The following is a 27,593-nucleotide window of genomic DNA, read 5'->3' on the forward strand; positions in this document are numbered from 1 at the left end:
AAGGTTTGTCTGAACCAGCTGTCTTTAAATTTTTCAGCGCATCTATCCACACATTCTAAGAAATAGGAACACATCTGATGTCATATATCTAAGCTATATTTCCTGTAGATATGTGACTTTCCATTATACATACTAGGGTGGCTGAGTCCCATTAAGATGTAAACTCAGAATATTAGAATACTGGAAAATAAAATTATTCTTAAATAAACATTTGAATATTACATTATTATAAAGAAAAAAGTCTTTGGTATGTTCGTCACTGTGGAATGAGTAAAAAAATAACCATTTTCTCCGGCAGGGAGACGGGCTCGTTTAATCTGCTGCTATATTTTACAGTACTGTGTTCAACCAAGAAAACTCAAAATAGAAAGTAGAATTTGAGAAAACAGTCGAGAGCGTTATACAGTTTATATTCAAAAACTTAATCAGTTTAAAATACTGTATACTGTAAACACCAAGTGTATCTTCCAGTACGAGGAGTTGCTGTCCTTTCCCTACTGAGGATGATGTAATTTCAAACTTAGCACATTTGTGCTCATCTTCAGAAGCACAGACTGCAGAAGGAGGCATTGTTTTATCTTCTGGAAGGAATGTTCTCTCGTGTTTCCTCGCTTGACGGAGTGCAACGGGGCTGTGTGTGCAAGGCAACACTGTAACAGAAGGTGACATCACATCTCTGAAGGCTAGACGTTGTAAAGTTCTGTGGCAGGAGATCCGGTCTCCTGGCAAAGCGGAGGAGCTCAGTGCTGTACGTGGAGTGGCACTGTGTGTGCTCTCAGCCCGTGGACGACCATGATCAGCTCCCACCACGCAGAGCTGCTCTCCTAACAGGGGAAGACTGTTGTATGTTCATTTCTAGTAGTGAAGTTAATGAAAGGGGGTTAGAACACACTTTTCAGTTTTAGATTAGTTAAAAAAATATATTGTGAAAGTTAGCTTGAGAATGTCATATTTTCTTCTTGTCCTGCTTGTCAATTGCATGTATTGTTTTAGAAATGTGATCTTGTGATTGTATTTTTACGAGTTTTTATTCGCATTTTAGGCAGAATAACTGAATACTTAAACATCTAGTCATAAAAACTTTTTTTTTCCCCATTTTGCCTGATCTCACAATACCAAGATCAGTTTAAATGAACATTTTTTAATTTTTTCATTAACTGAAACGATTAACTATTATTCCAGACACAGAAATGTGTTTACATGATCTGTTTCAAGAAAGAAATGAGCAATATGAAATATTAAATTGAATGTTCAACAAGTAAAATTCAATTTACTTTCATTCAATTTCATTACAATCGGATACATTTCAGTGCTTCCTTGACAGAGATAAGGTCCTATTTTTACAGAACACTTCAACAACCAGCATTGGCAATTTAAAAGAACAGTTCTTAACATCGACCATATTGTCTGACAAGACAATTGTTTAAATGTTGTTCTTTCCTTTATTACTCTATTTCCAAAGCTGACATGTATGTACTGTAACTAGAGGGAAAGGTTATTTACCAGATTAACCAAGGAGGGGTTTAAGAGAGTAACGAACAGTGATTGAAATGTTTTTTAAATCTTCAGATCTGCCACCTTAACAAATATGGAATAAGGAGGCATTGTCAGGGTTATCTTCAGGTTCAAGCTCCTTGCTGAAATCTCTGAACTGCGAATGAGTTTTTACACATGTGCACTTAGAATTAACAGTTTGCAGGACCATGTTATTATCATTTATTTTCTTGGCAGAACATCTTGAAAGTTGAGATCACGTTTCACGAGCTCTCTGCTACTCTGTGTCCTACCATTTTCAGGAGTGCCATCAGCTGACACACAGACAGCTTCCAGTGTGCTGGTGTCCTGGACGTCGTGCTTCTTTTAAAGCTGATGAGTCAAATGTTTTTGCGTTTGGGTTTGTCTGTATCCGATGAAACATAATATTGCAAATGCAGGTACTCCCCAATTTATGTCAACGTGCCTTTACTTTAAAAAAGCAAAGCATTGATCTTGCTTCTTTTTGTGTATCTTTTCTTACACGTGCGTTATGCACGTAATTATTTCCTTTGTGGGTTTGCAGTGTTACCCTTATTGTCATAACTACAAAAAAGCATTGTTTTTAATACAGAACAGAGAAGAGTAACATTAAACATTATTATTAGATTTCTTTTTATTTTATGTGTAGTATAGTTACACCTACAGTATGCACTTATGTCTGTCCACCAATCATGCATTACCGATATTTATAGCAATATGCGCCACTGGAGAAAAGCCACCTGAGGAGAATGAACCTCAGATTGTCATTCCATGGTATACAGTATACTTCTGGTATGCACTCCTGCATGGTGACAAAGCTGCAAGCTCTTTCCAGACCAGCATGGGTCCAAACACTCACCCCTGCCAATCTGGGAGGCTTGACTTCAGTGGCATCGCTGTAGTGACACCTAAGCTTTTCTCTGGAGGAGACCTTGCTTTTTAAGCAATGCAAGCATCAAGCCTGAAGTCTGGATGGCAGGGTTAAAAAATATGAATGACTACTAACAGCATTAGACGTTTCCAAGCGTCCTTTCTGTAGTGTTAGTCTTGGAAGGCAGAATTATTACAATCCTTAAGTTTCTTGTTCGTGCACTGCAGTTATAGCAGATCCTGTGACAATGAATGTTCATTTATGTCGTTCTCATTGTCAGGTCCCGGCAATTACTCTGCTTGAAATGGACTGCCTTACATTGTCCTTCTCTGTATTAGAGATAGATTTAACATACACCCTATTTATTATAGACCTGTGTGTTACAGGTTACTTGTGCAGAAGACAGGCTTCTGTTTCGAATAGCACATTAGGTCTTAATCACCATGTAATGGCTTAAAAACTATACAGAGGATGATAGGAGGATGAAGTAAAAAATAATATTAAATTCAAAACGGCTTGAAGCTAATTAAGCTGCTGAATGCACATTTTTAGATGCATAGAGGCTTTTTTTCATTGGGCAACACGTGGTCAGCAAATGGTTGTGGGAAGCACCCAATGACTCAAGAAGCAACATTTTGAGAAATTATAAGTTTGTGTCAAAATAAAGCCTTATAAAGATACTATTTATTGAGGATTAATCATGAAAGCATTATTCGTTAAGTATTATCACCAGCTCAGTGCAGCTTTACTGACTGTTTAAAGGATTACGGTGTCAAAGGGTGTGATATAAAGAGCTAGATGAAATCCAATATAAATCTGGATGTTTTAGACAATGTTTTGGTTCTTTCCTCATGTGCTACTTCACCAAAACGATGTTGTTCACTTTGTGCACAACGTGAGTGTTGTAAGGAATATTCTCTTTTGTTAATGGTATTTTGTTAATTTGGGTCATTATTAATGAAAATGCAGAAGCTAATAAACAAATATTATACATTCACCTACAGAGGTGAATATGAGCTGCAGGAAATGGCTTTGTTGTGATTTGGGTAATGAAGAACAGAAACATCTACAGCAGAGGGTTGCTTAACAACTCTCTTTGAACATCTCACAACAACAGTGACTGCCTTCTGATTTTAAACCATATCAGCTGCAGAGGAAAACAGCAATACTTCTTCGTGTAATATTTCAGTATGCATTCATCTGCAAGAGGTTGTCTGTACACCAACTCGTATTGTTCATGTGCATTTTTATTATACGAATCAGATGTCATTAAACTCTAAAACTGTTAAAGTATTTTCGAGATGTATCGAATGAATACTCTGGCGCATCCGAGTCAAGCGTTCCTTATAATAATCTTCTCGTGTTGACTGTTGCTGGGTACAGAGTCTGCTAGTGGCAACTCTGAGCCCCAGTAGCACCCTATCGAGGGAATGTCTCAGATTCTACCAGAACCAGTCATTTTAAAACACGCTTTCACAGGAATTGCCCCCTTTTAACAAAAAGCAAAACAGAATTTGAAGTACGGATATGGCACACCACTGGAAAGTGATAGAATAATAGAATTTGTGAAGACAGTGAGGGGCTGAAGAATCTCAAGTTCAGCTCGTGTTGTAGTGTGGTATTTCAGAAAAAAAAAAAAGATTCTAACCAGGTTAGGAGAAGGAAGTTTGCCTGAGAAAATTGCACTTTTGTTGCTAGGCAATACTTGGTAATGAGAAAATGGGTGTGCAGGCTAATTAGTTAAGGGAAAGCCCGAAATGCATTCCAGGGAATTCAACATATGGACACAGTACTGCAATGATAGAATGTGCTAACAAGGTAATGGGAAAAGAACAGACCTTGTTAATGCCAAAAACAAAATGTCAAAAACGGGAATTGAGGCAGTTGGCTGTCCAGGACAGAGAAATTCCGAGTCCTTCTAACAGAGGGTGGGCTAAATTACCTGCTGGCAAGATAGCTTTGCAGTCCATCTTTACTTGGGTTTTGCACTGCTGTGAGCCTTCCAATATTAGACTGCACAATGGTACAGTACGTGGTGTATAACCCGCTGTGCTTCAGCTGTTGTCACAAAGGGATTAGTTCTCCAGATAATCTGAAACAATAAATGGACACATGCTGTTCCTCAAAACAAAAATATCTGCGATGGTCCTTTTTCTCTTCACATCCCACACTGCCATCTCTCCCAGTATGGGCACTTTCCTACATTTTAGTTATGTGTCGAATTCCCACCCACCTCACCGCTTCATTCCTGCACGGGAGATTGTGTTTTCTGTAACCGAAGCTCATCTTTCCGAGACTCAAACGGTTAAAAGATTTCCTATCATCATGGCCCAGGTGCCAGTACGTTGACACAAATCAGTATTTTATTATAATGAGGCCGTGAATACAGTAATTTTTGGCTCCCTCATTAGGTGGTGACTTTTGCCGTTTCTAAATATTTCCAGAGTAAACTACCTCACTGCAGTTTGAAAAAGGGAAAAAGTTGATTGAAGGGAATTGAACTTAGATCCAGCTCCTACAGAATTGTTTGCGCTGGATTATTACACAGGTAGTTGGTGCGCAGAGACAAAAGCCTTGTAGCTTTGATTTGTTATATGCAGATGGGATTTTGTTCCATTACTGTGGCTGGAGCCTGTAGTCCCTAGAGCCAACTGTGTTCATTGGTCAGGATAAATTCCAGCATCTAATACTCTTTCCATTAATCACAGGCTGAACCAAATACGTGAGTGAGATGACAGACGTGATGCATATTTGTTGGTAGGTAACAGGCTTATTCACATGGTGATGAATACAGCAAACTCGATGAGTCAGGTGAGGACATATTCCACATCTCAATGCGATCTCCCTGAACTGAAACCTCTCAGGTCATCTCTGTGAGTGTATGGTGTGTCGGCTCTTAATCGATGGAGAAAACCGTGTGCATGAAAGGAAAATGCAGAATACTTGTTACAATGGTGGACTTCAGTTACTAAAACATCGCCAAGACAGGATAAATATTAGCTACACCGTTTTAAACTACTGTTTTTCATAGAAAGACTCACTCTCCAAAACAAAATTAATTCTTCAGGAATAATTTCACATCAAGTCACATTTCAGTCAGGGCATTAATAATAGGTCACGAACACTTTATATTATTAGAGTAGTTCAGGTGGGTAGCTGTATCAGCATGCGTAGTCTGCAAAGGAACAAGTAATACGTTTATTCCATGCTGAAGAGAGATGTCGCACCACACCCGAAGAAGGTTTCACAAGCGAAACGCTGTTTTCTCTCTTCTCTTTTCAGCATGGAATTAACTTATTACTTATTCCTTTATATTAATAGAGACTGGTTGTAACATTTTCTTATTAGTGATTGCTGGGTCTCATGTTTTCGACTTTTGGTTTTCTACTGGAATGTGGTGCTTTTAAACAAAGATTAGTTACTGAACATTGTTTTATCATCAATAAGAATTTTATTCAAACTTTTTGATCCGGAAACGCATATTTATTTTACTTCCCATAGTTACAATCAGGTTTTTTCTTCCACAGAAATGTCAAAATCCAGTCCATATCCTTATGGCATTTTGGCTTGAAACCTGTTCAGCAGTATAATGCAGGGTTATGTTATGTAAAATATAAAATAGGACTCCTTCAGAGTTTTTTCCCCTCCTATAAAACATTACAGCTTTCCATATAGCCCTTAATTTACCATGCAATTTCAGTGGCTGCAATAACTGAGCTTTATAATAAAACTCAAACTACTTCCTTTTCTTGTGTATTACATAAAAACAACTCTGAATAAGCATCAACATCCGATAAATGTAACAGATGCTTACAGTGCATAGCTTCGACTGTTTTACAATTCTGCTGCTTTGGTTAACTGGTCTGTAATGACAGTGGCTTCAAATCTTTGTTGTTCTACACAGGCTGGGTTCTATCTGCCAGTTGGAAAGAACAACATGCATAGCTGCAGCAACATACAACATACAAAAACATCAGCAATATCACGGGAAACGGTGAAAATTGGTAGAACACTCTTTTTTCTGCTTGGTGCCATTACACGTCAGTATTCTGGGGCTGAGGACCTGACTGAGATGTTCTTGAAAGAACGTTGATGTTCTCATCGCCAGCCATAATGAATGATGCTCACTAATATTAAAGAGGAAATCAATTAATGTTCCTCATCTTCTCTGTAATAAAATAATCTGCTGCAAAAGCAGTGAGAGAACTTATATATTCTCAGGCTTTAGAGAGGACATATTGGCTTAGACCTCACAAATATTACTCTAGATATGAAAAGCCTTAGTTTTGAATTCCCAGCTACCTTAACTTCTTTGTAATGGTTGATTCTGTACAATACTCAGCTTTTAATTTTCCAATTCCCGATCTACTAAGCTGTGCCTGCCAGCTTTGGTTAAAACAAACCTCTTGGTTTCATTCATCTAGGCTGCTTTGTACGACAAGAAAAAAAAAGTGCATTTTCATCACAGCAAAAACAAATCTTCTAAAATCTATTAAATAAAATGGATAAAAACATCGCATGAAGCACATGAAACCCGTGTAAAATAGTTTTACCACAGGCATTACTTCAAGTTTGTCAAATGGGTTTTTGTTTATATATTTCTTTAATCTAAATGGAATCGACTTTAAAATTAGAATGTAGGACAAAGAGGCAGAAGACAAAAGCAGTTTCTACATCTCAGGAGATGGGGATAAAGGCCCATAGTTCCTTGCCTTTTTTCACCCAGCTCCATTCAGCCTCGTTTTGAAGTGAGCAATACGACGAACAAACACTACACACAACAGCGACACTTTAATTTTTGTGACATCACAACATTTGCTAAGTGCGGTACTTTTGATCCACATTCTAAGAGTATACAAGCTGAGAGCAAGGCTACTTTAATATGATGCAAGTGCAAATTGAAATGCAAGTGCAAAGAGGGCACTTTGCCTGGAGTGGGCAACAAAGACAGGTGTATGACTGTAAACTTAACTTTATGAGCTATTCAATTTGAGAACAAAATAAGGCCTGGTATCTGTTCTAGAAAATGGCAAGACAAAGTCATCACTAAAGTTGTACTACCACCCCAATATAGATGAATTCTGCAGATGACATCATCCGCCTCTTCAGAGGTGAAGCATTAGTCCCAAGGGTACAGTGGTTGACATACTGTACTAAACTGATTTTAAAGAAATGTTACATAAAACATCCAGGCTATAGGACTTATGCTGAAATAGAACTTAGGCATTCACCAAATATGCCACATAAAAGCTGGTGAATAAAATTATACGTGGAGCACCGTCTTGAGTAACCAATTTTTTTGCTTTGTATTCAGTTATCAATGCAAATCTCGTGTTTACTTGTTTCTTTCAGTGCTACACTGTTGTCTGATCACGCAAATAGGAGAACAGATCACCTCAAACAGCACACTGTATCAGTTAGAAGCATGAAAAATTATACTCAACAAGCCTAAAGGTGATTCCTCATGTATTTACATTTGTGGGGAAAATTATCACAACCCTGTCTTAAAAAAAGTGTTTATAAAGAAATAATAAAAGTACTAGTAATGTGAACTTTCACATTATTTATACGTATGGCCTAATAATGTGGACTTTCTTCTTACCAAAGGCTGAAAACAGCACGTGACACCCATATCAATACACAGATCTCGGCCACATACCCTTTATCTCACATTATTAAGGGAAGTTAGCTTTTGGGTTCAATGAAAAGTCTTACAGTGTTTATCCTTCCTTAGTCATTAAGATTCCTATCCATCTTTAATCTGCGCTGCACTCCAACGTAGCGCTAACAGCATCGTAACGTCCTCTATCATGGCCCCTTTGTGAGGTGTCCAGATGCCAAATACGCCAGGAGCCCAGGTTCCCCTTCACCAGAGAACCCGAACTGAAACTCATCACCTCTGTAACAAAAAAAAAGCGTCCCATTACGAGAAACTGTTTTGACTTAAGGCAGCCCAAGAGAAGAGAACCGGAGCTCACGGCCGCTCCGGTCGCTGTCCACCCGATGGTTAAACGGGGGGGGGTCAATAAGGCCTGAGCCAGTCGGGGCCGGGGCTCTTCGGGGCGTCGGACGAAGAGGCACTGCGCCCCGCCTCCCAGAACAGGGCGTCGCTCGGCTTCGGCGGGCTGGGGAAGGACCAGGAGCCGTCGTCCAGGGAGGTCCTCGCGTAGGAGCCGGGGCTGCCCACCGGGGGGGGGCGGGGACTGGTCCAGGGGTCAGGCCACAGCTCCCCCGTCGGGCCCTGCGCCGGGGTCGGGCCCGGACCAGAGCCCGCGAGGGGGGAGCCGGGCGCGGTCACTCTCACCAGGCGGTGGTTGTTTTCCACGTCCTCAAAGCACTGGACCGGAACCGAAGCAGGTCCTGGAAGCAATACGCACACAAATATACGCAACGTTTGAAAACGGATGCCCCGGAATTTCAGTGTCTAATAACATCCAGTTATTAGATAAAGGCCTTCCTAACTGTACAGTTTTACCGATTCCCATCACCGACGACATAATGTTATTTCGGGTGAACAAGTCTAGGACCTGCGAGTAATTTTAGTCTGCGAGACCAGCTTAGAATGCGGTTCTGATATCTGTGCGCCAAAAACACACATTTGTTATAATGGATTAACCTAAATTCGGTCGGCGTTAATTCTCAGAAATGCAACATGTACCATGGAGAAAATCTATGGGTGCTTTCTGCTTTCCAATTCCCAACCGCCCCTCTTTCCCTCAAGCAGGTGCTTAAATCTGCCTTTAATTCTCTCGAGGCTTCAGGTCAGTAACACCTTTGGTTGTGGAAGAAAAGATAGCAGGAAAACACAGACATTTCTGATCTTTCAGTCCTTTTTGTTCATGACTGAAGCTAAGGGAAAGTACCCTTATAGGACAAAACCTTTTGCTATAATGTGTATATCCAGTACAGAGAGTATTTAATTTTGCATTTCATAGAAATTTAGAACAGGAAAAAAAAATAATCACAAACTAAGAGGATATTTTTTTAGTAAAAGCCAGACAAAGTCCCCCAAGTCATCATTACTAACCCATGCCGTTATAACCCCCCCGAGAACCAAAGGCTGTTCTTAGTACTGAAAGGCCTAACCTTGCATTCCACTACAGATCATGTGTTTTACCAGTGTCGTCTTTCATTTATTCATTATTGAATATATTTATTTATCATCAACTATCCGATGGTATGATGTTGACTTATATTCCATACCCCAGGAATTAAATTGTTAGGTGCAAGATAAGCTTGCTGGGAACCCATCTCCAAGGCTAGGTATACACAACATACACGGTGCACTGTAATGACCAGCTCTTAATCATTTTTACCAAAGAAAAGACCAGCCTGAGGTATTTCTGTGTTGTCAAAAATGTATTTGCAAGTGCGAGCCAAGCAGAAAATTGTAACAAAAAGCAATCTGGAAAACACCATGTAGCATTATTAAAGAAAAGATAGCACCCTGGTAAAAAGTATTTGAGTTTAAGTTTAAGAAAGAAAAGCTTCAGTGATTAAACAAACTGGTTTTTGATTTAGTGAAATCACTGATGAGAGATCTAAAAACAACAATATACATGTTACCTTTTTCTCATTTGTCATTTGTCTGGTGTATGCACTGAAAATGAATTAAAAATAACAGTAAGTATTAACTTTAATTAGTCTTTTCCTCATTATTTTCTCTTTTTCTTGCACTTTGGGTACATTATGAAACAGCTCTCCGTTTTAGGATAAGCACTTTAGGATCAGTGAATGTTAAGGTACATCACTGCCATTCACATGCAGTGTTGGAGAGGTGAAAGGCCAACTAGATTTCTTTCCACCTGAGATCTTAAAGAGGTAATTTAAGCTACTGGCCCAAATAACCCCTTTTACTGGGACTTTTACAAACCCCAAAGGGCAGTAATTCTCCAGGCCAGAGTTGTGCACACCTGAGGAAAATAATACAATATTGAGAAAAAAATCTGGCTTTTCTTCCACGTATCTTAAAATAATGTTTTCGAAAGAGTAGATACATGCAAATATGTTGTGTACCATTCCGGTCTCTGCAGATTGGGGAAAAAAATGTACTGGCAAAAACAATGTAACAAAATAACCAGTGGAAATGACAACCAAAATAAAATGTCCAACCACAAATAATAATTAAACTCTGTTAATGTTCCTTCCAACGTTTCCAAATGACAAAAGAAACTGTAACAACATTTGCACATTGTCGAAACTTGTGTGTCACCCTGAACAGATGATATCATAAAGTCACAAACCAAAGAATACAATGTCTCTGTAAATCAGGTTCTTCTTCATAGGTGACACCCTTCTACAGTCAAAACCTCAATTACTAATATCTCTGAAATCAAGGACACTATAGTCTTACAGCAAGACTCCACTCACCTGATAGTTACATTAAAGAACAGAAAATAAAATGCGTCAGCTGCTAGAATTATAGGATATTGCTTTAAAAAACAGAAACTAAGAAGAAGTGTATCTCGCTGCACTAGGAATCTCCCCTGGAATTTATTAAGTAGGCTCTGTTGCTTCATACAAAGCAGGGGGATTCCCATACAGAAAGGTCTAAAGGGAACACACCCTAAAGAGATGATACAAAAATTATAATAATGCAGATGTGCACATGTTCATGCCCAAAGAAGACTGAAATGTCTAAGTGTTAAGATCTCTGTACTGCTATAGTTCAACTTTTTAATCTGTTTTTTTTTTGGATAAAACCCTGTAACTCACACTGTCAACAGTAAAGGTCTTTATCTGCTCCTAGAACAGAGGCCATACCCAGTGGGCTTTAAAAAAAAAAAAACAAAAACGGAAACTTTCCGTAAAACTTGATCAAAATCTAAATGAGTACATTTTTAAAAAGAAAATGATCCACACTACCCGCAACGAGATCAGGCACTTCAGTGTTGTAGAATTTGACAATTTCACAAGGGTGATGTGTGGTTTCTAACTGGTTAAGATGGCACGAAAGCATTCTGAAATTAATTCTTAAAAGCTTAGTCCGATGTGAAGTTTGCATCTCTATTGTGCTCTCTGAAAAGCCGATGAATCAGCCTGCTGAATCAGCATTCTGCTTCACCCATAAGCCAGAGTATCTTTTTAAGTTCGTCGAAAAGGAAAAAAAAAGTCCGAATGAATATATTCATCCACAGAGACACCAAAATGATATTGATTTCATCTCTAAAAATAAAAAAAATGAACTACAATTTAAAACTATCACGTGTTTAAATTCAAACCATTACTACGGATTTTGAAAGTAAAAATCCTAATGAACTGCTGAAATATATTTACTGACGTGCTTCACTGTCTTCTAATTTTCACCTCTATTTTACTAGCAGCGTTGAGGGAATACAATACAATCCCTTCTGAATGAACAGTACTCCTTCTGCGTTTGGAGTTCATTATCTGTAATATTTTAATAAGCATGTTTGCCACTGTGTTGTATGTTAATATGTGCTGCAGGACGACTTTAAGGGAAACTAGTGCTTGTCTCCATCTCTCCATGACAGCATTTAAACCACTTCATTATTGTTTGCATATTATAAAACATGAACAATTTGCACATGAAAGGTGGCACCGAGAGATCAGGTCATTTGCTGTAAAATAATATATTCGGGTTGTGAAAAAGATGACTTTCAGTTTAACTTGTAAGTGAAAAAAATATTCTAAGGCTGAAGTTACCCAATTACTGTGCTTAAGGCACAAAAATATCTGTTAAACCTTCAGAAAATCAACACATTTTTTCAATGTCTAAAGTGCAAGGAACACTATTAATGCAGGGAAAGAAAAACATTAATCACTTAGTAAGAAAAAAAAATTCCCATCGCAGTCAACTTGAGACAGACAGAAAATCAAGGTGAATAACGGAATACAGAATGTTTACTACAAATATACGGTGGAGTTTGAGTTGTACATTTTATTTTAAATTGTGGAGAAATGCATCTTTTTGGATGCCAGTGTGCAAAACACTAAAATAATGTAAAAAACAAAAACATGCAAAAGATTGTATGCATGTGCCTGTGTGAACTGGTTACTGTAAATGTCAAACATAAGCAAAGAGTTAACACTGTGGTGTCTACACACAGCAGTGTGAACCCGCCACAGCAGGCAAGTCACTAGAGAGGAGAGCCTATCAGTAACACCTTCAGGTGTTAAGCTGACCGGTATGGAAAGTAGAACCCCAACTCGAAGCAAGTGAGTAGGCTGAAGAAAAGGAAAGAAAGAGAGAGAGAGAGAAAAAAAAAAAGGTGCGATGGGCTTTTTGAGATTCTATCTGTCATATTTTGATAAAACCTGATAATTGATCGAGTTAGAGAATGCAGATGGGATGAGTGATCGCACAGGCTCCTACCCACCAGCCACCTGACTTACCTCTGCTGACTGCACTTTGCGAGCTGTCTCTCAGCTTTCTCACCATCTTGGCTTGCGACTTAGTCACTGCATATAAATTAGACATCTCTCTTCTCAGGTCCACGTACGTCTTCAGCAGCGACGCGTCCCTGGAAATAAACACAAATAAGGCCGCTGGACTGCAGTCACCCTCCCGGACTGTGTTCCCCTACAACACCTCCACACCTTAACAAAACGAACCGTCGCGCGGAAAATCAGAAAGACCGAAATGACACGAGCCCGTGCTCAGTAGAGACAAAAAAAATCCTAATTTCATCAGTTTACATTTCATTTCAATTTTAAGATGAGACAGGCAACGGCGGAGAGTTTCTGTGGAACGCTTGTTCATTTCTGATTTTACTGCTGTGCACTGCAACTCGCCAAAAAAAAAGCAGATTTGTCACGAAATGTCAAATTGTTTTCGCCAGGACTAGGGGGAAAAAATCCACACAAAACATATACGACACATAAACATTCATGTATAAATATAACCCGTACGAATTTCAAATCTCTCTGCATGGTTGTAGTATATCACACTAATCCCCTTGTAATGTAATATAGAAACTAATATCTGATAATGAATTTTATCTCTACAAGACACTCCTTAAATATCTGAGGTTAGAAAACAAATAGTTTATTGAGATTCGTAACATTGGTTGAGCTGCAGACAGAAGTTAATTTAAAATCAATGCAAAAAAATTCTGCATCTGCTTCTCTACAGAAGAAAAGAACAGTCTGACGTGTAATTTTACATTAGGAATGTTACAAACAACTGCCTTGTTTTGTTTCATATCCCTGCAGGAAAAATAAACTGACCGTGTTTCTCTAACTGTTTTCCTCCATAAGTACTATTTAATGGTTTTCTGGGTAGTAGTTCATGTACAAGCCTTACTGAATTAATATTTTCATATTTTAAATTATTAGAAACTGTTTAAAAATGTTGTTAATTTTTTTAAATTAACTATGACACAGAATATATATATATACATACAACTTTCATCTCTCTCTCACCCTAATTTATTACCATTCTCTGTCACATTAATTTAATGTTTTAGTATATATATTTTATATATTGTCAGTAAAGTACAATCTGATGAATCCCACATAAACCTAATTTGTTCTATAATTTTTAAGGTATGCCCTGTAAGAGACCATATGCAATGTCAAAAGCACTGTAAACAGATTTGATTTTCTCCGTATATATATAAATAAGCCTTCATAACTGATGACGTGTAAAATATTACTCTGAAAGTCTCACTACCGCTGTACGTACCACTAAACATAGATCAAAGATCTTTGTCTCACCAAGTGGTGTTAATTTTCTTTTTACAGAAACAAATTTCTCCCACAGTTCTCTCAATGTGTATAGGAACAGACATTCAACACTAAATTATATATAGAGAAGTATACGTAGTACATAACTGTGATCACAAACATGAAATATGTGATACATAAATACTAGTACTGTAAGTAGTTTGGTGAGTGTTCAACACTAAAAGGAAGTTGTTTCAGATCAAATTGGATTTTGTTCATATGTTAAGAGTTATTATCATATATTTTAAATTTTAATATTCCATTTATTTTTACAATAAACTGCTTGAATACTGGCCTCAGTGAATACCTAAGAATATTTTCAGACATTACCACAAGTTTAAATTACATAGTTCTAATTTTTTTACAGCACTATACTACAATGCTTTTGTAAAGAAATACACATAAAACATATCAGACTTATATTATATAGTTTTATACAGGTGGGCAACAAGGAGCCTTCATTTACCATTTGCGGTTGCAAATTGGCAACATAGTGTCGGGTATCTGAATACCCGATATCAAAGAGGACACATCAGTGAAACTGAAATAAACAATTATGAAATCCTAACATTTTAAATGCAAACTAAATAGCAACTGAATTTAATTTGACCAACTCAAAATAAATTCTATACCAAATTCATGGGTTTTTACATTTGTCTCTTGCTTTCTTTCATACAATATCTAGCCCCGTGCTAATTAGCAACGACACTCTCCGGAGATGCATTATGAGTCAGTCATTCAGTTTACTAGTGATAATCTTCAAACTTTACCCTACTACTCCTTAGACATTAATGCTGTCATCTGAACTCTTCCCAGAACAGCAAGACCAAATAAAAATATTAAAATGTTGTACTTTCCCCGCATCAAAAATATAATCTCAAAAGAGAAAAAAATTAGGACCACACAGAAACAAGTTCCAAAGAATGTGATCATGTGCTATATAGACTGATAATTCAAACTAACAAACAATGCTATTTTTTTAAAGTACCAAAAGAAAGTTTGTACTATAAACTTACATTAATAAATTAGAATGACTGAAATGTGAAGAATTATTCTAGTAAAGAATGGCCCTGTTGTGTATTGCACTGAAATCAACACAAATAAAGCCCAGTTACATTTTCATGTTTTTCCCCAGTTAAATACTGCATTTTAGTACAGAGACTGTACTCTGAAGACTTCTAAATTTGTTTCAATTAACAGAAATATGAAAATTGTAATGACATGTTTTTGGTTACAATCTCTTTTAAATGTGTAAGCAAGGAGTTGATTTTTACGTGCATCAGCAAAACAGGCACTTTTTTTACAGCCAATAACAAATACGGTATGTGTTGTGTACAGTACTTTGTCACTGTGATCTTCATATACCTGTTGTAACCTCAAAGTACAGTAGTCTCTCCAATCAACTTATTAATAACATCAAGAACCATTTTAGAAAAGGAAACTTTTTCTATATAAAACAAATACATTCAGAAGGATACTTTTTTATATCCTGTTAGGATAAAGGTCAATTAAATTAATTATGAATTATGTAAACTCATTTGAGTTTCAGAATATGGCGAGCATGACAATAAATCAGTGTGCATGGTTAATTATATTACTGTAATGCAAATTACTCATTTCTACAGTTCGATGTCTAAGAAATTTGTTTTTTACTACTGCTGGTGGAAAACCACAATATTGGAATTATTTTATTATGACAATAACTTCTAGTAATACAATAACTTTTGTCTTCTGATGTGCTTTTTAGATTGTAATTTGGTGTGTATTGTACACCTGTGAATTTCAAGTGTCTTTCACACATTAATAGGCAAGATTAGCTAACAAGAACTTAGAAGACCACATGCTGACACCCGGCCTACACATCAGCCTCCCCATCTGAAACAATGCACATCTAACCTTTTAACAAACACCTTCACAAACAAGAGAGACTAGAAAGCTAGAAAATCTCTTTAACCCTTGTCTGCCTTTGACCATGATTATCGTACGGATTATTATACTTCAAAACAACAAGCAGTATCGCACATTAATGATTTCGTCTACTGATTTTTTGGGGGGAGATCACTAAAATCTTCACACAGAGTCCCTCTAGCAAAATCAGAATAGTTCGGGGTGCAAATTATTCAAGTGTGTGTGCAAATGCCTTTTTGAAGAATAACTATTTTGTTCGAGATTTTTTGTTTCTAGCCTTTCTGTATGCTTTGCTATTCCATGCCTGTAAAAAAATTGAGATTATAAATGACAATATTTTGTGTCTTACATTATCACAAGTGTGAAAACACTGTGTTTGAGCTCCCTCTTGAGGAGAAAAATAGACATCACACAGACGTTGTCACAGACCAGGCCACATCTGAATCAGTCGATGGCACACATACTTTACCGTACACTGAACAACTATTGGGAAATAACCCAGGATAGCTGTTAGCTTTCATAGCTTCTGAGTCAGGACTAGTCAGCAAAGTCAAAATGCTGTGACTTCAGTAGTTGAACTTACAAAGCTGAAAACTGTTCTCCCTGAACCCCTCTTTTGGCTCCAGACGAGGATGGCTGGTTTTGCCAGTTTTTCCAGCCAGGGAACAAATGAAACATTATGGCTCCAGTTTTCACAGCCATGAATCGCCATGTCTCAGGGAAAATATTCTGCTGGTTAATTTGAAAAGGAACATTTTTTCATAGTCTGTACTAGGATTGCATCAGAATCACTCTATAAACCTGGCTTTGTCATAAGATTTAAAGTAAAAAAAAAATGGATTTTTTTAATAATACCTCTTAAGTTAAAACAACTTGACCACCCCTGCAATTATTATGAAAAATGTTCAGTTTCTGTATACCCTGAAGTAGTTTTCTGACAAAATTTCCACAGGATGTCAGATCATTTCCAGCAAAAAAGGTTGTTTCACAGAGTGGCCAACGGGTAAAGATCCTATTGTTACAACAGTCTGTGCTATTTTTAAGTAACACATTTTCACCATATTCAAGGTCATTACAACTGGAAAGAGCACCATTGGCAAATTCAGCCACAATTTTTTTTATCAAAACTCAGATCAACTTCCCTATATATCCACAGTGCTTTTTCCATCAACAATATTTTATCTTTAAATAAGGTTATTGTATGGTTAATTTATTATGAAATGAAGCGGTGTAATTAAAATTCAACTCAATTCAGGGCGCATGAACATGGAGGGGGAAAACAACTGGCTGTGGTCCTCAAAGATCTCCACCATCTGAGACCATGTACTGAGGCTGAACTTGTACTTCAGTCCTATGTGTGAGTGTGGGCGGAAATCATTACATTTCTACGAGAGCTGTTCTTCCAGGAGCAGAAACTAGAAACACAAGACGAAAAAGGGAAAAGGACAAAACATTTTCCTGCATGGAAGGAAAGCCCAAAAAATCCGCCAGGATTTCAATTGATGTTTTCCCTCATGATGAGATTGGCGATTTTGTGATATTGGTGATATTTAGTGATTTGTTTAGAAGCAATAAAATATTAAAACACTTCCAATACAATTAGTCCTTATTATATTGTTACATGGGCTCTTTCACCATGTGCTAAAACCATCAGCGTGCCAAAACCATCACCAACCCTCCCAAAAAAGTATTAAGAATTAAGATGCATTAGTAAAACTATTTAAAATAGTTCAGGTGGGTAGCTGCGTCAGCATGCATAGGCTGCAAAGGAACAAGTAATAGGTTTATTCCATGCTGAAAAGAGAGAAAGAAAACAATATTTTGGCTGTGGAGCCTTCTTCGGGTGTAAGGCTCCACAGCCGAAATATTGCATTTTCTTTCTTCTCTTTTCAGCATGGGATAAACCTATTACCTGTTCCAATATTTAAGATCCGTTCTGCATAAAGTCTTATCTGTGTTTATACCTTCCACTTAAATTTACACTAAAGCAAATGTAAAGAGTGATCTTTTTTTAAGTCCGTCAGTGCCCTCTTGTGTGTGGGGAACTGTTCTGCACCTACAGTATGTGTGCTATTATAATTGTCTTAAAGTAAAATCTAATTTTATTTAATTAGACCAACAACATTACACGGGCTCTGTGGTGGCTCTGCGGCTCAGGATCTGCGCCTGTGGTTGGAAGGTTGCCGGTTCGTATCCCGTGGCCACCAGAGGAATCCTACTCTTAACCCCAGCTGCTCCAGGGGTGCTGTACAATGGCTGACCCTGCGCTCTGACCCCAAGCTTCTCTCCCTGTCTGTGTGCCTCATGGAGAGCAAGTTGGGGTATGCAAAAAGACAAATTCCTGATACAAGAAATCCATACGCCCAATAAAGTGATCTTATCTTATGACTGAACAAAAGAAACAGTTGATCTGCTCATGAAACACATTTCTATGCATCTGATGAGCTTTTTTTTTTGCCTTTCTGGCATCTATCTAGTGTAAAGTTCTAATTAAACACTGGCAACTCATAGTGAAATTAGAGGACTGATATTTTAATAAAAACCTAAACCAAGGACTATAGTAAATAAAGTTAACCATAGAATCCAATGTTAGGGATTGAGACTAGGGAAATGGATAACTGCAACATATTTACTGTGTATTTCTGTAAAAAACCTAAAGCATATAATGAGCATAAATGGAAGGTGTTTAAGAACACATTACAAAACATTCTGGCCCATGTAAGCTTAGAACATGTGAACATGACACCCCCATTATTTTGAACTACAGAATAGAATAATATGTGATTTAATCTATAGCTTTAGGAAAATAAATATACAAGTAATAATTGGCACTAATTTTCTATGAAAAACGTTAGTTGCACTATTTTTGTGTTTCCAAGTTACAGTTCTCACATTGCATATACTTTGTGATCTTAAGAAACAGACTAGAGGAGTAACAGAACAAGACAGAAAATATTTCCTGCAAATCTGAAGAGCAGTTGAGGAGTGAGAAGGTCGTGGGATTCCCACTTTGAGAAAAGATGGCTAAACCTTTAACATACCCACTGTTCAATTCAGTATCGTTATTCCAGTCAGTCTTGGAAACATTACTACAGTGATGGTCCTGAAAAAAACAAAAATGTATAAAAAAATCTTAAAATGCTTATTCAGTATTGACACTTTCGAAATTGAGTGAAATTGTGCTCAGAACATGACTGCATCCCACCCAATCGGAAACAACCTTCCTCTATATTGTAACAGCAGAATAATTTAACACTCCATTTGAGATTATTACAGTAGGAGAGAGGTTTGCAAAGCAGGCTCCGATTTGCAATATTAAGCTCATTATAAATTAAATGTTCAAGCAATGGCTGAAGACTTAAATTACAAATTAACTCAATGGAATGTGCATGTTTTCATTAACAAGGATTTCAGGGCGCTCGACTCCAGTGTCCTTGTTAAATCCTGAAACAACCCAAAAAAATCTAATTTGATTAAATTCTTCCCTAAGAAAATAAACCTGTTTTTTTGGCTGCTGTCTTCGTCAACACAGATGAAGGCACAAATGCTGAAACATTTGTTAATTTGGGTAATTTCTTTCTCTTGGCGTCTGCTCAAAGCTAGCCTTCAAATCTCCAAGACGTGCAAGTTATGGACAATGCTCTGTACACCCTTTGCAAATAGTGATAGGGACAACAAATTATTTCCACATCACAGAAACAAAACAATAAACGGCACTGTATTATACAGATTTACTCCAGGAGGTTAAAGCACAAGAACCTCCTGGATTCAGCTGTGATTCCCATAATACAATTAATTAAATAATTATGTCCAGTACTACATTTACACAAAGGATGTTGCTTCGCCAGACCACATTTTGGGCAGTATAATACGCTGTCACACTGGCATTCAGCTTAGATCACATCTCTCAATGACAATGTGTGCCTGGGAAGAATAGTTTTCAAGTTTTTTTTCCCCTTACTTACAAAGGGTGTAATAGTTACAAGTTTTTGTTTTGTCCATTACTATCAACAGATATAAGTCCCCATGTGAGCCCAAAAAAAAGGGACTCTTGAAGGCCTTGCCTTGTATTTTTCTTGAAGACGATTATACTCCAGATGCAGCAGCTCCAGTTCCTGCTGCAAAGTGTGTATTTTCAGCTCGCTGTTGACTTTATAGACGTCCCAGTAGTCTTGTGTGCTATTCATTGTTTTCATCACTGGAAAACAAAATTCAAACAGACCTATGTTCAATAAATCAGATTCTAGAACCCACAAGGGTCCTAGCAGCGTTGCTCATCCAGTGTTCATCCATAGGTCAGTTATCCTAGTGCTCACCAGTAGCATTCAGAACTACTTCTGTTTAATTTCTACTGTAAACGTGGGTCTCTTATATTGATATAGCCATATATAGTTGCAGGGTGATATAGCCAGCAGCTATATCACCCTGCAACTCACAACTGGCAACCCACTGAAGCTAAGCAGGTGTGAGCCTGGTCAGTACCTGGATGGGAGACCTCCTGGGAAAACAAAGGTTGCTTCTGGAAGAGGTGTTAGTGGGGCCAGCAGGGGGCGCTCACCCTGTGGTCCACGTGGGTCCTAATGCCCCAGTATAGTGATGGGGACACTATACTGTAAACAGATGCCGTCCTTCGGATGAGACGTAAAACCGAGGTCCTGACTCTCTGTGGTCATTAAAAATCCCAGGGCATTTCTCGAAAAGAGTAGGGGTGTAACCCCGGCATCCTGGCCAAATTTCCCATTGGCCTTAACCAATCATGGCCTCCTAATAATCCCCATCTATGAATTGGCTTCATTACTCTCTGCTCTCCTCCCCACTAATAGCTGGTGTGTGGGGAGCGTTCTGGCGCACTATGGCTGCCGTCGCATCATCCAGGTGGGGCTGCACACTGGTGGTGGTGGAGGGGAGACCCCATTACCTGTAAAGCACTTTGGAGTGGAGTGTCCAGAAAAGCGCTATATAAGTGTAAGCAATTATTATTATTATTTGTTTTTATTCTATACAGCAGGTGTGGGAAGGCGCTATATCAATGAGCATTGTTACTCAGGTTCACACAGATGCTCTCCCTATGAAAAGCCAGCGGGTACAGACAGAACGGGGCGATTTTAAACACATACAGTAGACACAGAAGGGACGGGCCACGCAGTTTCATCCTACCTTGGCTCGTTTCCACATCAGTCCTGAGCTGCAGCAGCTCCAGCTCTTTGGCTTGCAGCTGTTCATTCAAGAGGGTTTCGGATTCCGTCTTCTCTCTTTTCTGCGATTGTTTTTTTTTTTTTTGGTCACGATAACACAGCAGCCAAGAAAAAACAAAAAAGCTCCGCAATGAGAACACAGGCAAAGACTGACACAGCCTCAACTGTTAACGTGTGTACTGATGTAGCGAGGCTGTCCAGTATCAGCACAAAGCACAGTTCCCGACGGCCCTTCAACAACATGTGTTTTGGGATTGCCGAATGCCCTAGCTGTCGCGACCTTCAGTCGCCACTCCTAATGAATCAAAAAAGAAAGTTATGAAACAAAAGGGAACTACAGAAAAAGCAAAAACCCACGTGATGGGTTAACTGGGCAGCTTTCCCAGGTCAGAGCTTGTGCCCTCGTTGGGAGGGGTGTGGTTTTTACAGGGCTCAGCTCAGAAGATTAGTAATATAGGATGTCTGGAGTTTTGCTGCTCCCGTTTTACAAAACAGGATTTTATTATTTTACACAATACCCAGAACTTGCTTACCCCATGTTTCTGATCTAATTTCAGGGATTTTCTCATTTAAAATAAAGTGTAGAGGTATAGTTGTTCCACGTTTTAAGGCAGAAAACTGCCGATTATATCCTCTTTGTAAATTTGTAAATCAGTAGAGCCTTTGGTCAAGAGTCAGTTCAAATAAAAAGCAACAAAGACTTGAAAGCTGGTGCTATGTTTCATTTAGTGTTTCTGATTATGCTAAAAATATGTTTTCCCCCATCCATTCCTCTGTAGCTCTGCTTCAATTGCATCAAAACTGAAAAGCGCAATGTTTTACCAGTTTCTTGACTGACTTTGAATGCTGTGCTTCCATTTTCAGTTTTGCTATGTTCTTCGATGAATGAATGTAGAAATGTGATGTCTCATAAATAGGTACTGTATGAGTCATGCCATTTTTCCCCCCCCAGCAAAAGTATTCTTTTATTACTAATATTTGCAGTATGTTATACGGTGCTTATCCGCCATCTTACAAGGCTTGTGAAGAAAGTATACTCTTTAAAGGAAGACCCATGTGTGTACAGTACAGGGTGATGTGCTCCAGCAGTATCTTGCCTGTTCTGATGGTCGTTTGGCTGGAGCTAACACCCATCTATAACGCACAGAAAAAGCTTGCATCCTAGTAGATTTGTGTTATTTCTAGACACAAATACTTGTATTTGAGTTTGATTTTTTGACTATTTTTGGCTTCTGTGCTAACGTTTTCTCCTTTGCTATTTTTTTGGCTAAATATGAAACCTTACAATTTCAGCAGCAGGTGCAAAAACATGGATGGATCATTTACGGGGTGTTTGCACGAATGATACGCACGTTTTGTATTGGAACACTGGACGGCTCCAGTTTTCTGTCTCCTACTATGAAGCTTTTTTAAAACTATCCCAAATGCTGACCCCCTAATAACTGTGGGTATGTTAAAGGTTATTAAAGGTAAATAACTGATTAGATATGACCACAGAATCTCCCAGGACATGAGGACAATTCACCAGCTCCAATATGTAGAACTAGTACAATCTGGTGGAAGGAAATATCTTCAAACATTTGTGACTTCTGGAATTCATTACATCCATCTGATCAGTAGCGGTGTGGTCACACAACAACGGCTAGTTTTTAGAACTGTAGCTTTAGTGCCACCTAGTGGTTGCACTGAGTTGCTGTAGAAAGTCGCACCATATCCCTGTTTCTGCAAATCATTGTCCACTCATGACAGCTACAGTACTGGTAGATTGATACAGCCTTTGAAGGGGCTTTATAATCTTATTTAATTTGCAGTCCATACTAAAAAAAAAAAATCGCCCTTTTACAGAAAATGACCCTTAATGTATTCATTGGAGAACACACACAAAAGAAGAAACACAGAAAAATAATACTTCAATCTCAACAATGCAACCAGTCAAAAAGAAATCTCATAAAACAGCTCCAAGTAAATGGAGATGTCAAAAAAGTCAATGCCTGACGTTGCTAAACTCTTACAATTGCATTTTGGTGAAGGCAAAAAGGGTTTCATATAATCTGGAACACAAGCGTGCAACGTGATGAAAAAAGGAAATATTTCAGTGTGCGTGCAACAAAATACTTTTCACAAAAACCACCCAATGGCATCTGCGTACCACCGATCAGTACTGAGAGCAGCGCAGAGTTCCATACACACCACTTTATCCAGCTCCCTCTGCAGGTCAGTCTTCTCCATGTAGACCCCAACATAGGCATTGTAGGCTTGGTTCACATACTTGGATCCTTCCGACGTTAATTCGTGGGGTTTAAAAAGCTAAAGAAAACCGACAAAAGGAAGAGGTTTTTGTGCAACATTCATTCTAGAGAATTGTTTTGCCTGTTTGGCACATTACCTGGTGGACTGTTTTGAATAACCTAATTATCCCAAGAAGTGCTCTGGAGAAATTACACTTTATAACAGTGGTTTAGCAGATCTCATTTCCCGTCTAATATTTCAGAATCCTTTTCAAATTGCTTTCCCCCCCCCACCTTAATGCTAGTTAATTTCCCCCCGGTGTAGTATTCAACTTTGAGAAATATTTTAAATCTAAAGGTCACAGCACATACCAGGGCAATGAATAAAGAAGAAACAATGGTAATATACATGTGGCGCTAATAAAACTACCTAGACAACAACATGTCTAAAACTAAAAAGAAGGAATGTGAACCTTTTACTGGAAGATCAACTTTATCTTAAGTTAAAATTGCAGACCTTTCACATTTAAATAACTTAATTGCACTTAATATGCACTTTCATTTTAGCCTATAATTGGAGTGACCAGACTGTCTCTATGAATCTATATATACATATTGTACATTATTGATACCAATGACTAAAGATTCGCAAATGTAATTCACTTGCAAATTGCGGTTTGCAAGACTGCAAAGTGAAAAGAAATCTGATCAGCCGTCTTCCTGCCCCTTGTTTTCACTTCGGCTTTATTCAGGTAAACATATCAACTCCCTTCTTTTAAATGGAAACATTTCAGAGTCCCTTCTTTGGGATCAAATTAAGTCGGTCGCTATGTTACCAGCGCAATGCAGTCCTTAATAAATGGAATTACATGACGGCTACAAGGACATCACTAAACCCTCTTTCTCTTCATGCGTTTCTAGGGGTTCAGTGACAGCAAGGAAATCCGTTATAAATGTTCCCAGTCTCTCTTCCTGCCTAGCCATGTTACATCAAGCTTTACCTTCTCTTCCAGTTGCTTGACTCTCTTCTTCAGGAGCGCGTTTTCCTTTTCTGCCTCCTTCAGCCGTTTTTTGATGTCTTCATAGGCAGTGACAAGAGCAAAGTGTGAAGCCACGGACTCGTCCCCCGAGCTGGCTGAGACAGGGCTCTCCTTCGAAGGCTGCAGCAGGCTGTCAGCCGTCTCGTGCCTGAGGATGCAGATGTCGTCTTCCACAGCCAGCGAGTCCATGGTCCCTGTGTTCAGAGAGATTGCAGGAGCAGGGTCAAGATACTGCTCCGCGTGCCAGATGGCAGAACAGGCAGGAATGTTGCGCCACTCAGCCTTCAGCTCAGACTGGCGCATCCTGTCGAATGCAATGAGCTTTCGAGAAAAAAAAAAGTGCCAGATTATATAAACCACACAACTTTGTGTAGCCATGCATTGGAGGATGCAAATAAACACACAAAAAAACTCTCTCCAGATTTAAACAAAGCCACACTCTGACTTTTCTTCAAACTTGCAGTTATACAGATATGGACAGGCCACATACTGTATCTGGACGTGAAGATCTCATGGCAGAAAGCTTTAAATGTTTATCTTCCGCGGGCTGGCTAAAGCAGTGAACTTTATTTCAGCAATAGTTGTTCAGCACGTTAAACATGTTAAAATGTTGCCCTCCCAACATGTGACTTAAAAACTGACAATGTCCGTGTGAGATTTAAGCCAGAATACAGCACTGCAGCTGAAAAGCAAAACTGTCAGGACCTGCCCAGTGACAGTAAAATGTTAAATATGAGAATTTCAGAGAGCTTTAGAATGGGGAAGCCACAAGTGTATGAATAAAAGACAGATTTTCACTTTCCCTTTGGTTATAGCCTTTATTTCTGGAACACATTCAGACAACGTTCTCCAAATGGGAAAATCACAAACCAAAATTTGAAACATAACTTCACAATTTAGGCCACAATTCAAGTACAAGGGAGAACAAAAGCCTTTACAGAGTATGTACCTGCAGATTCTTCACATGTTCTAAGCCATGGGGGTAAGAACACATTTAGGTATGCATACAGATCTGGGGATTTTTGTATCGGTCTAGGTCAAAACATTTATAGAATTAATGCTAAATGTTGTTTAGTTCATACATAACATTATTGTGAAAACATAACCTTTTTATGGAAAAAAAAACCCTGAGTATTTTTAAGAATACCACTTAAAAAAGAAAACCAATCCAGAAATCCCCAAGGGATTCAATTTAATAACAGACTATATTAATGGAAGTTTAAATTTTGTGAATAAGACCAGTAATCCTTATGTTCCCCTCATGCTTTTTGGATCAGTGTCAGGAGCTTGAGATGGCTACACTGTCGGCTTACACTTTACATTCAATTTAATAACAGACTGTGTTGCGCATGTAGGAAGGTGCTTTGCGCAAACTATACTTCAATTTAAACTGTATTGTTAAGATCAAAGCATCCATGTTAGAGTAAACCCCCAGTACGAATGGGATTATTTAAGTTCTCTATTCTTCAATTGAAAGAGTTTCAAGCAAGGCATCTCTAGAGTAGTGAGAGTGAACCTGCACTTCTGAATTGGGTATAAATAATGTTCTACTAAACCCAGGTCACAGAACTAAAAAAGGCCATTTACAGATTCTCAAATAGATCACTGCCAGCACTGTGCTTTAGTGTCCTTGGCCACAGGTATGGTGAATGACTGACGAATAAGGTCTGGTCTAAAGCTAAACTCCATCCAGTTGCAAGTTACAAACCCTCTACTCCACTATACTTGTACCCCCCACCAGACAGAAATGTGCCAACAAACTTTGTCATTATTAACCAGTGGGTGCATATAACTTCTGATTTAATGCACAACCTGGTTCAGGAAACTTGACAGCAATTCTGTATCTAAACGATGGGATCTCTAGCTCCGTCCCATCTAAAAAGAGTGAGAGAACGCACACTCTGTTTCACATCAGCTTTCAGCTCGTTAACAGACAACTCCACGTCTGTCCACTGCCAGGCAGGTAGAGTGTTATGCGGATGTGAAAAAAAGAGATGAAGTGGGTGCGGAAGTGGTCCGCAAACTTCTAATGATCTGAAGTCATGCAGGAAGGTCAGAATCAAGTCAGGCCGCTAGTGTCACATGAATATAAACGAAAGAGAAAGCACCCATCACCGAAAACAGAAAGCAAAGCAGAGGTATGAGAAACTGCAACATCATTTCTATTGTCACTTGCCACAACTCATCAACACAACCCCAGCGCCTTGTGTCATGTAATAAACCGCGGCCTCCCCACTGCCTGTTTTGTCAATTGTAATGCAAGGTAGCCTGCTACTGGTGACACCAGACGCAGGACATTCATACGTGGAAACGGTTTTACAGTGCCACCAGGAAGTCAGGCGTCACAAAACAAAAACAAGTTCCACTCCAAAAACCTCTTCCTCGGACAACTGACACCCTAATGGAAAATCAACGATCTTTCAAAAAAAAATGCAACAGACAATAATCATCAGTAATCACGGCCATTTATAGTCCATTATTGCTTTGTCAGATCTTACCTTTCTGTGCATCAGGTATAACATATACTTCAATTAACCGAACACTTACCAGCTACTTCATCGGCGTTACTGAGACTCTCGACGAACGTTACCAACTTACTATTGCAATAAACGCAAGAGTGACAGGCATTTTTAACGCGCGATGTTAGTACGTTTGGACTCAATAAAACAACACAGGCGGTGATGTCATCACCCCCCTCAGGACAGCAAAGTTCAGACAGAAGCCGCAAGTCCCTGCTGCTGCACTAACCAGGAAACACACTGCTGGCGCCCTCTGCTCCGGAGGAAGTAAAACAATCTCAAGCTCACGTCACTTCCGGGTGAGGCACCATTTAAAGTGACAGTGTCATGCGCTACCTGAGGTTAGAATGGGCATGTTTTCTGTGAGGTTGTAGGTCGACAGCGAGGAAATTACAGCTCTAGTGTACAGTTACGTTTAACCTTGCGGTGATTACGCATAGGTTTGTGGGTGTTTTGTTTGCAGATGTGGTTGTGAGACTAGAGTTGACTCTTTATAAAGGCCTGCTCTGCTCATGAACTACTTCTCCTGGGTACAAACCAAATCAGAGTCTATCCTGACACCTTCTTTTTAGGCACTGCGGTGGCTAACTCACAGAACCACCTTGCACAAGCTCACAGTGGGCTTTACA

General features: G+C 38.7%; 1 protein-coding gene and 1 long non-coding RNA gene across 2 annotated transcripts; both read right to left on the reverse strand.

Annotated features, from left to right (window-relative positions):
- Nucleotides 1-257: 257 nt before the first annotated feature.
- Nucleotides 258-5,411, reverse strand: LOC107078561 (uncharacterized). The gene is made up of 3 exons (XR_001479512.2): nt 5,165-5,411; nt 4,329-4,478; nt 258-855 (listed from the first exon to the last, which is right to left on the reverse strand). It is a non-coding gene; the product is annotated as an uncharacterized lncRNA (long non-coding RNA).
- Nucleotides 5,412-5,847: 436 nt separating this feature from the next.
- azi2 (5-azacytidine induced 2) lies at nt 5,848-27,212 on the reverse strand. The gene is made up of 8 exons (XM_006635619.3): nt 26,993-27,212; nt 24,407-24,639; nt 23,368-23,484; nt 21,140-21,239; nt 20,047-20,180; nt 19,024-19,085; nt 12,743-12,870; nt 5,848-8,746 (listed from the first exon to the last, which is right to left on the reverse strand). The coding sequence occupies exons 2-8, from the start codon at nt 24,632-24,634 to the stop codon at nt 8,409-8,411; spliced, it is 1,107 nt and encodes a 368-aa protein (XP_006635682.1). The 5' UTR covers nt 24,635-24,639; nt 26,993-27,212; the 3' UTR covers nt 5,848-8,408.
- Nucleotides 27,213-27,593: the final 381 nt, after the last annotated feature.

The sequence above is a fragment of the Lepisosteus oculatus genome, chromosome 10, assembly GCF_040954835.1.
Source record: "Lepisosteus oculatus isolate fLepOcu1 chromosome 10, fLepOcu1.hap2, whole genome shotgun sequence".
Classification (NCBI taxonomy): domain Eukaryota; kingdom Metazoa; phylum Chordata; class Actinopteri; order Semionotiformes; family Lepisosteidae; genus Lepisosteus; species Lepisosteus oculatus.

Excerpts from the sequence above, each read along its gene's own strand:
- azi2 (XM_006635619.3), bottom strand. The coding sequence starts at position 24,634 with ATGGACTCGCTGGCTGTGGAAGACGACATCTGCATCCTCAGGCACGAG. Across the intron at positions 20,181-21,139 it reads TGATGTGGAAACGAGCCAAG|TGATGAAAACAATGAATAGC; the intron begins GTAGGATGAAAC and ends TTTGTTTTCCAG. Across the intron at positions 8,747-12,742 it reads GCAAAGTGCAGTCAGCAGAG|GACCTGCTTCGGTTCCGGTC; the intron begins GTAAGTCAGGTG and ends TATTGCTTCCAG.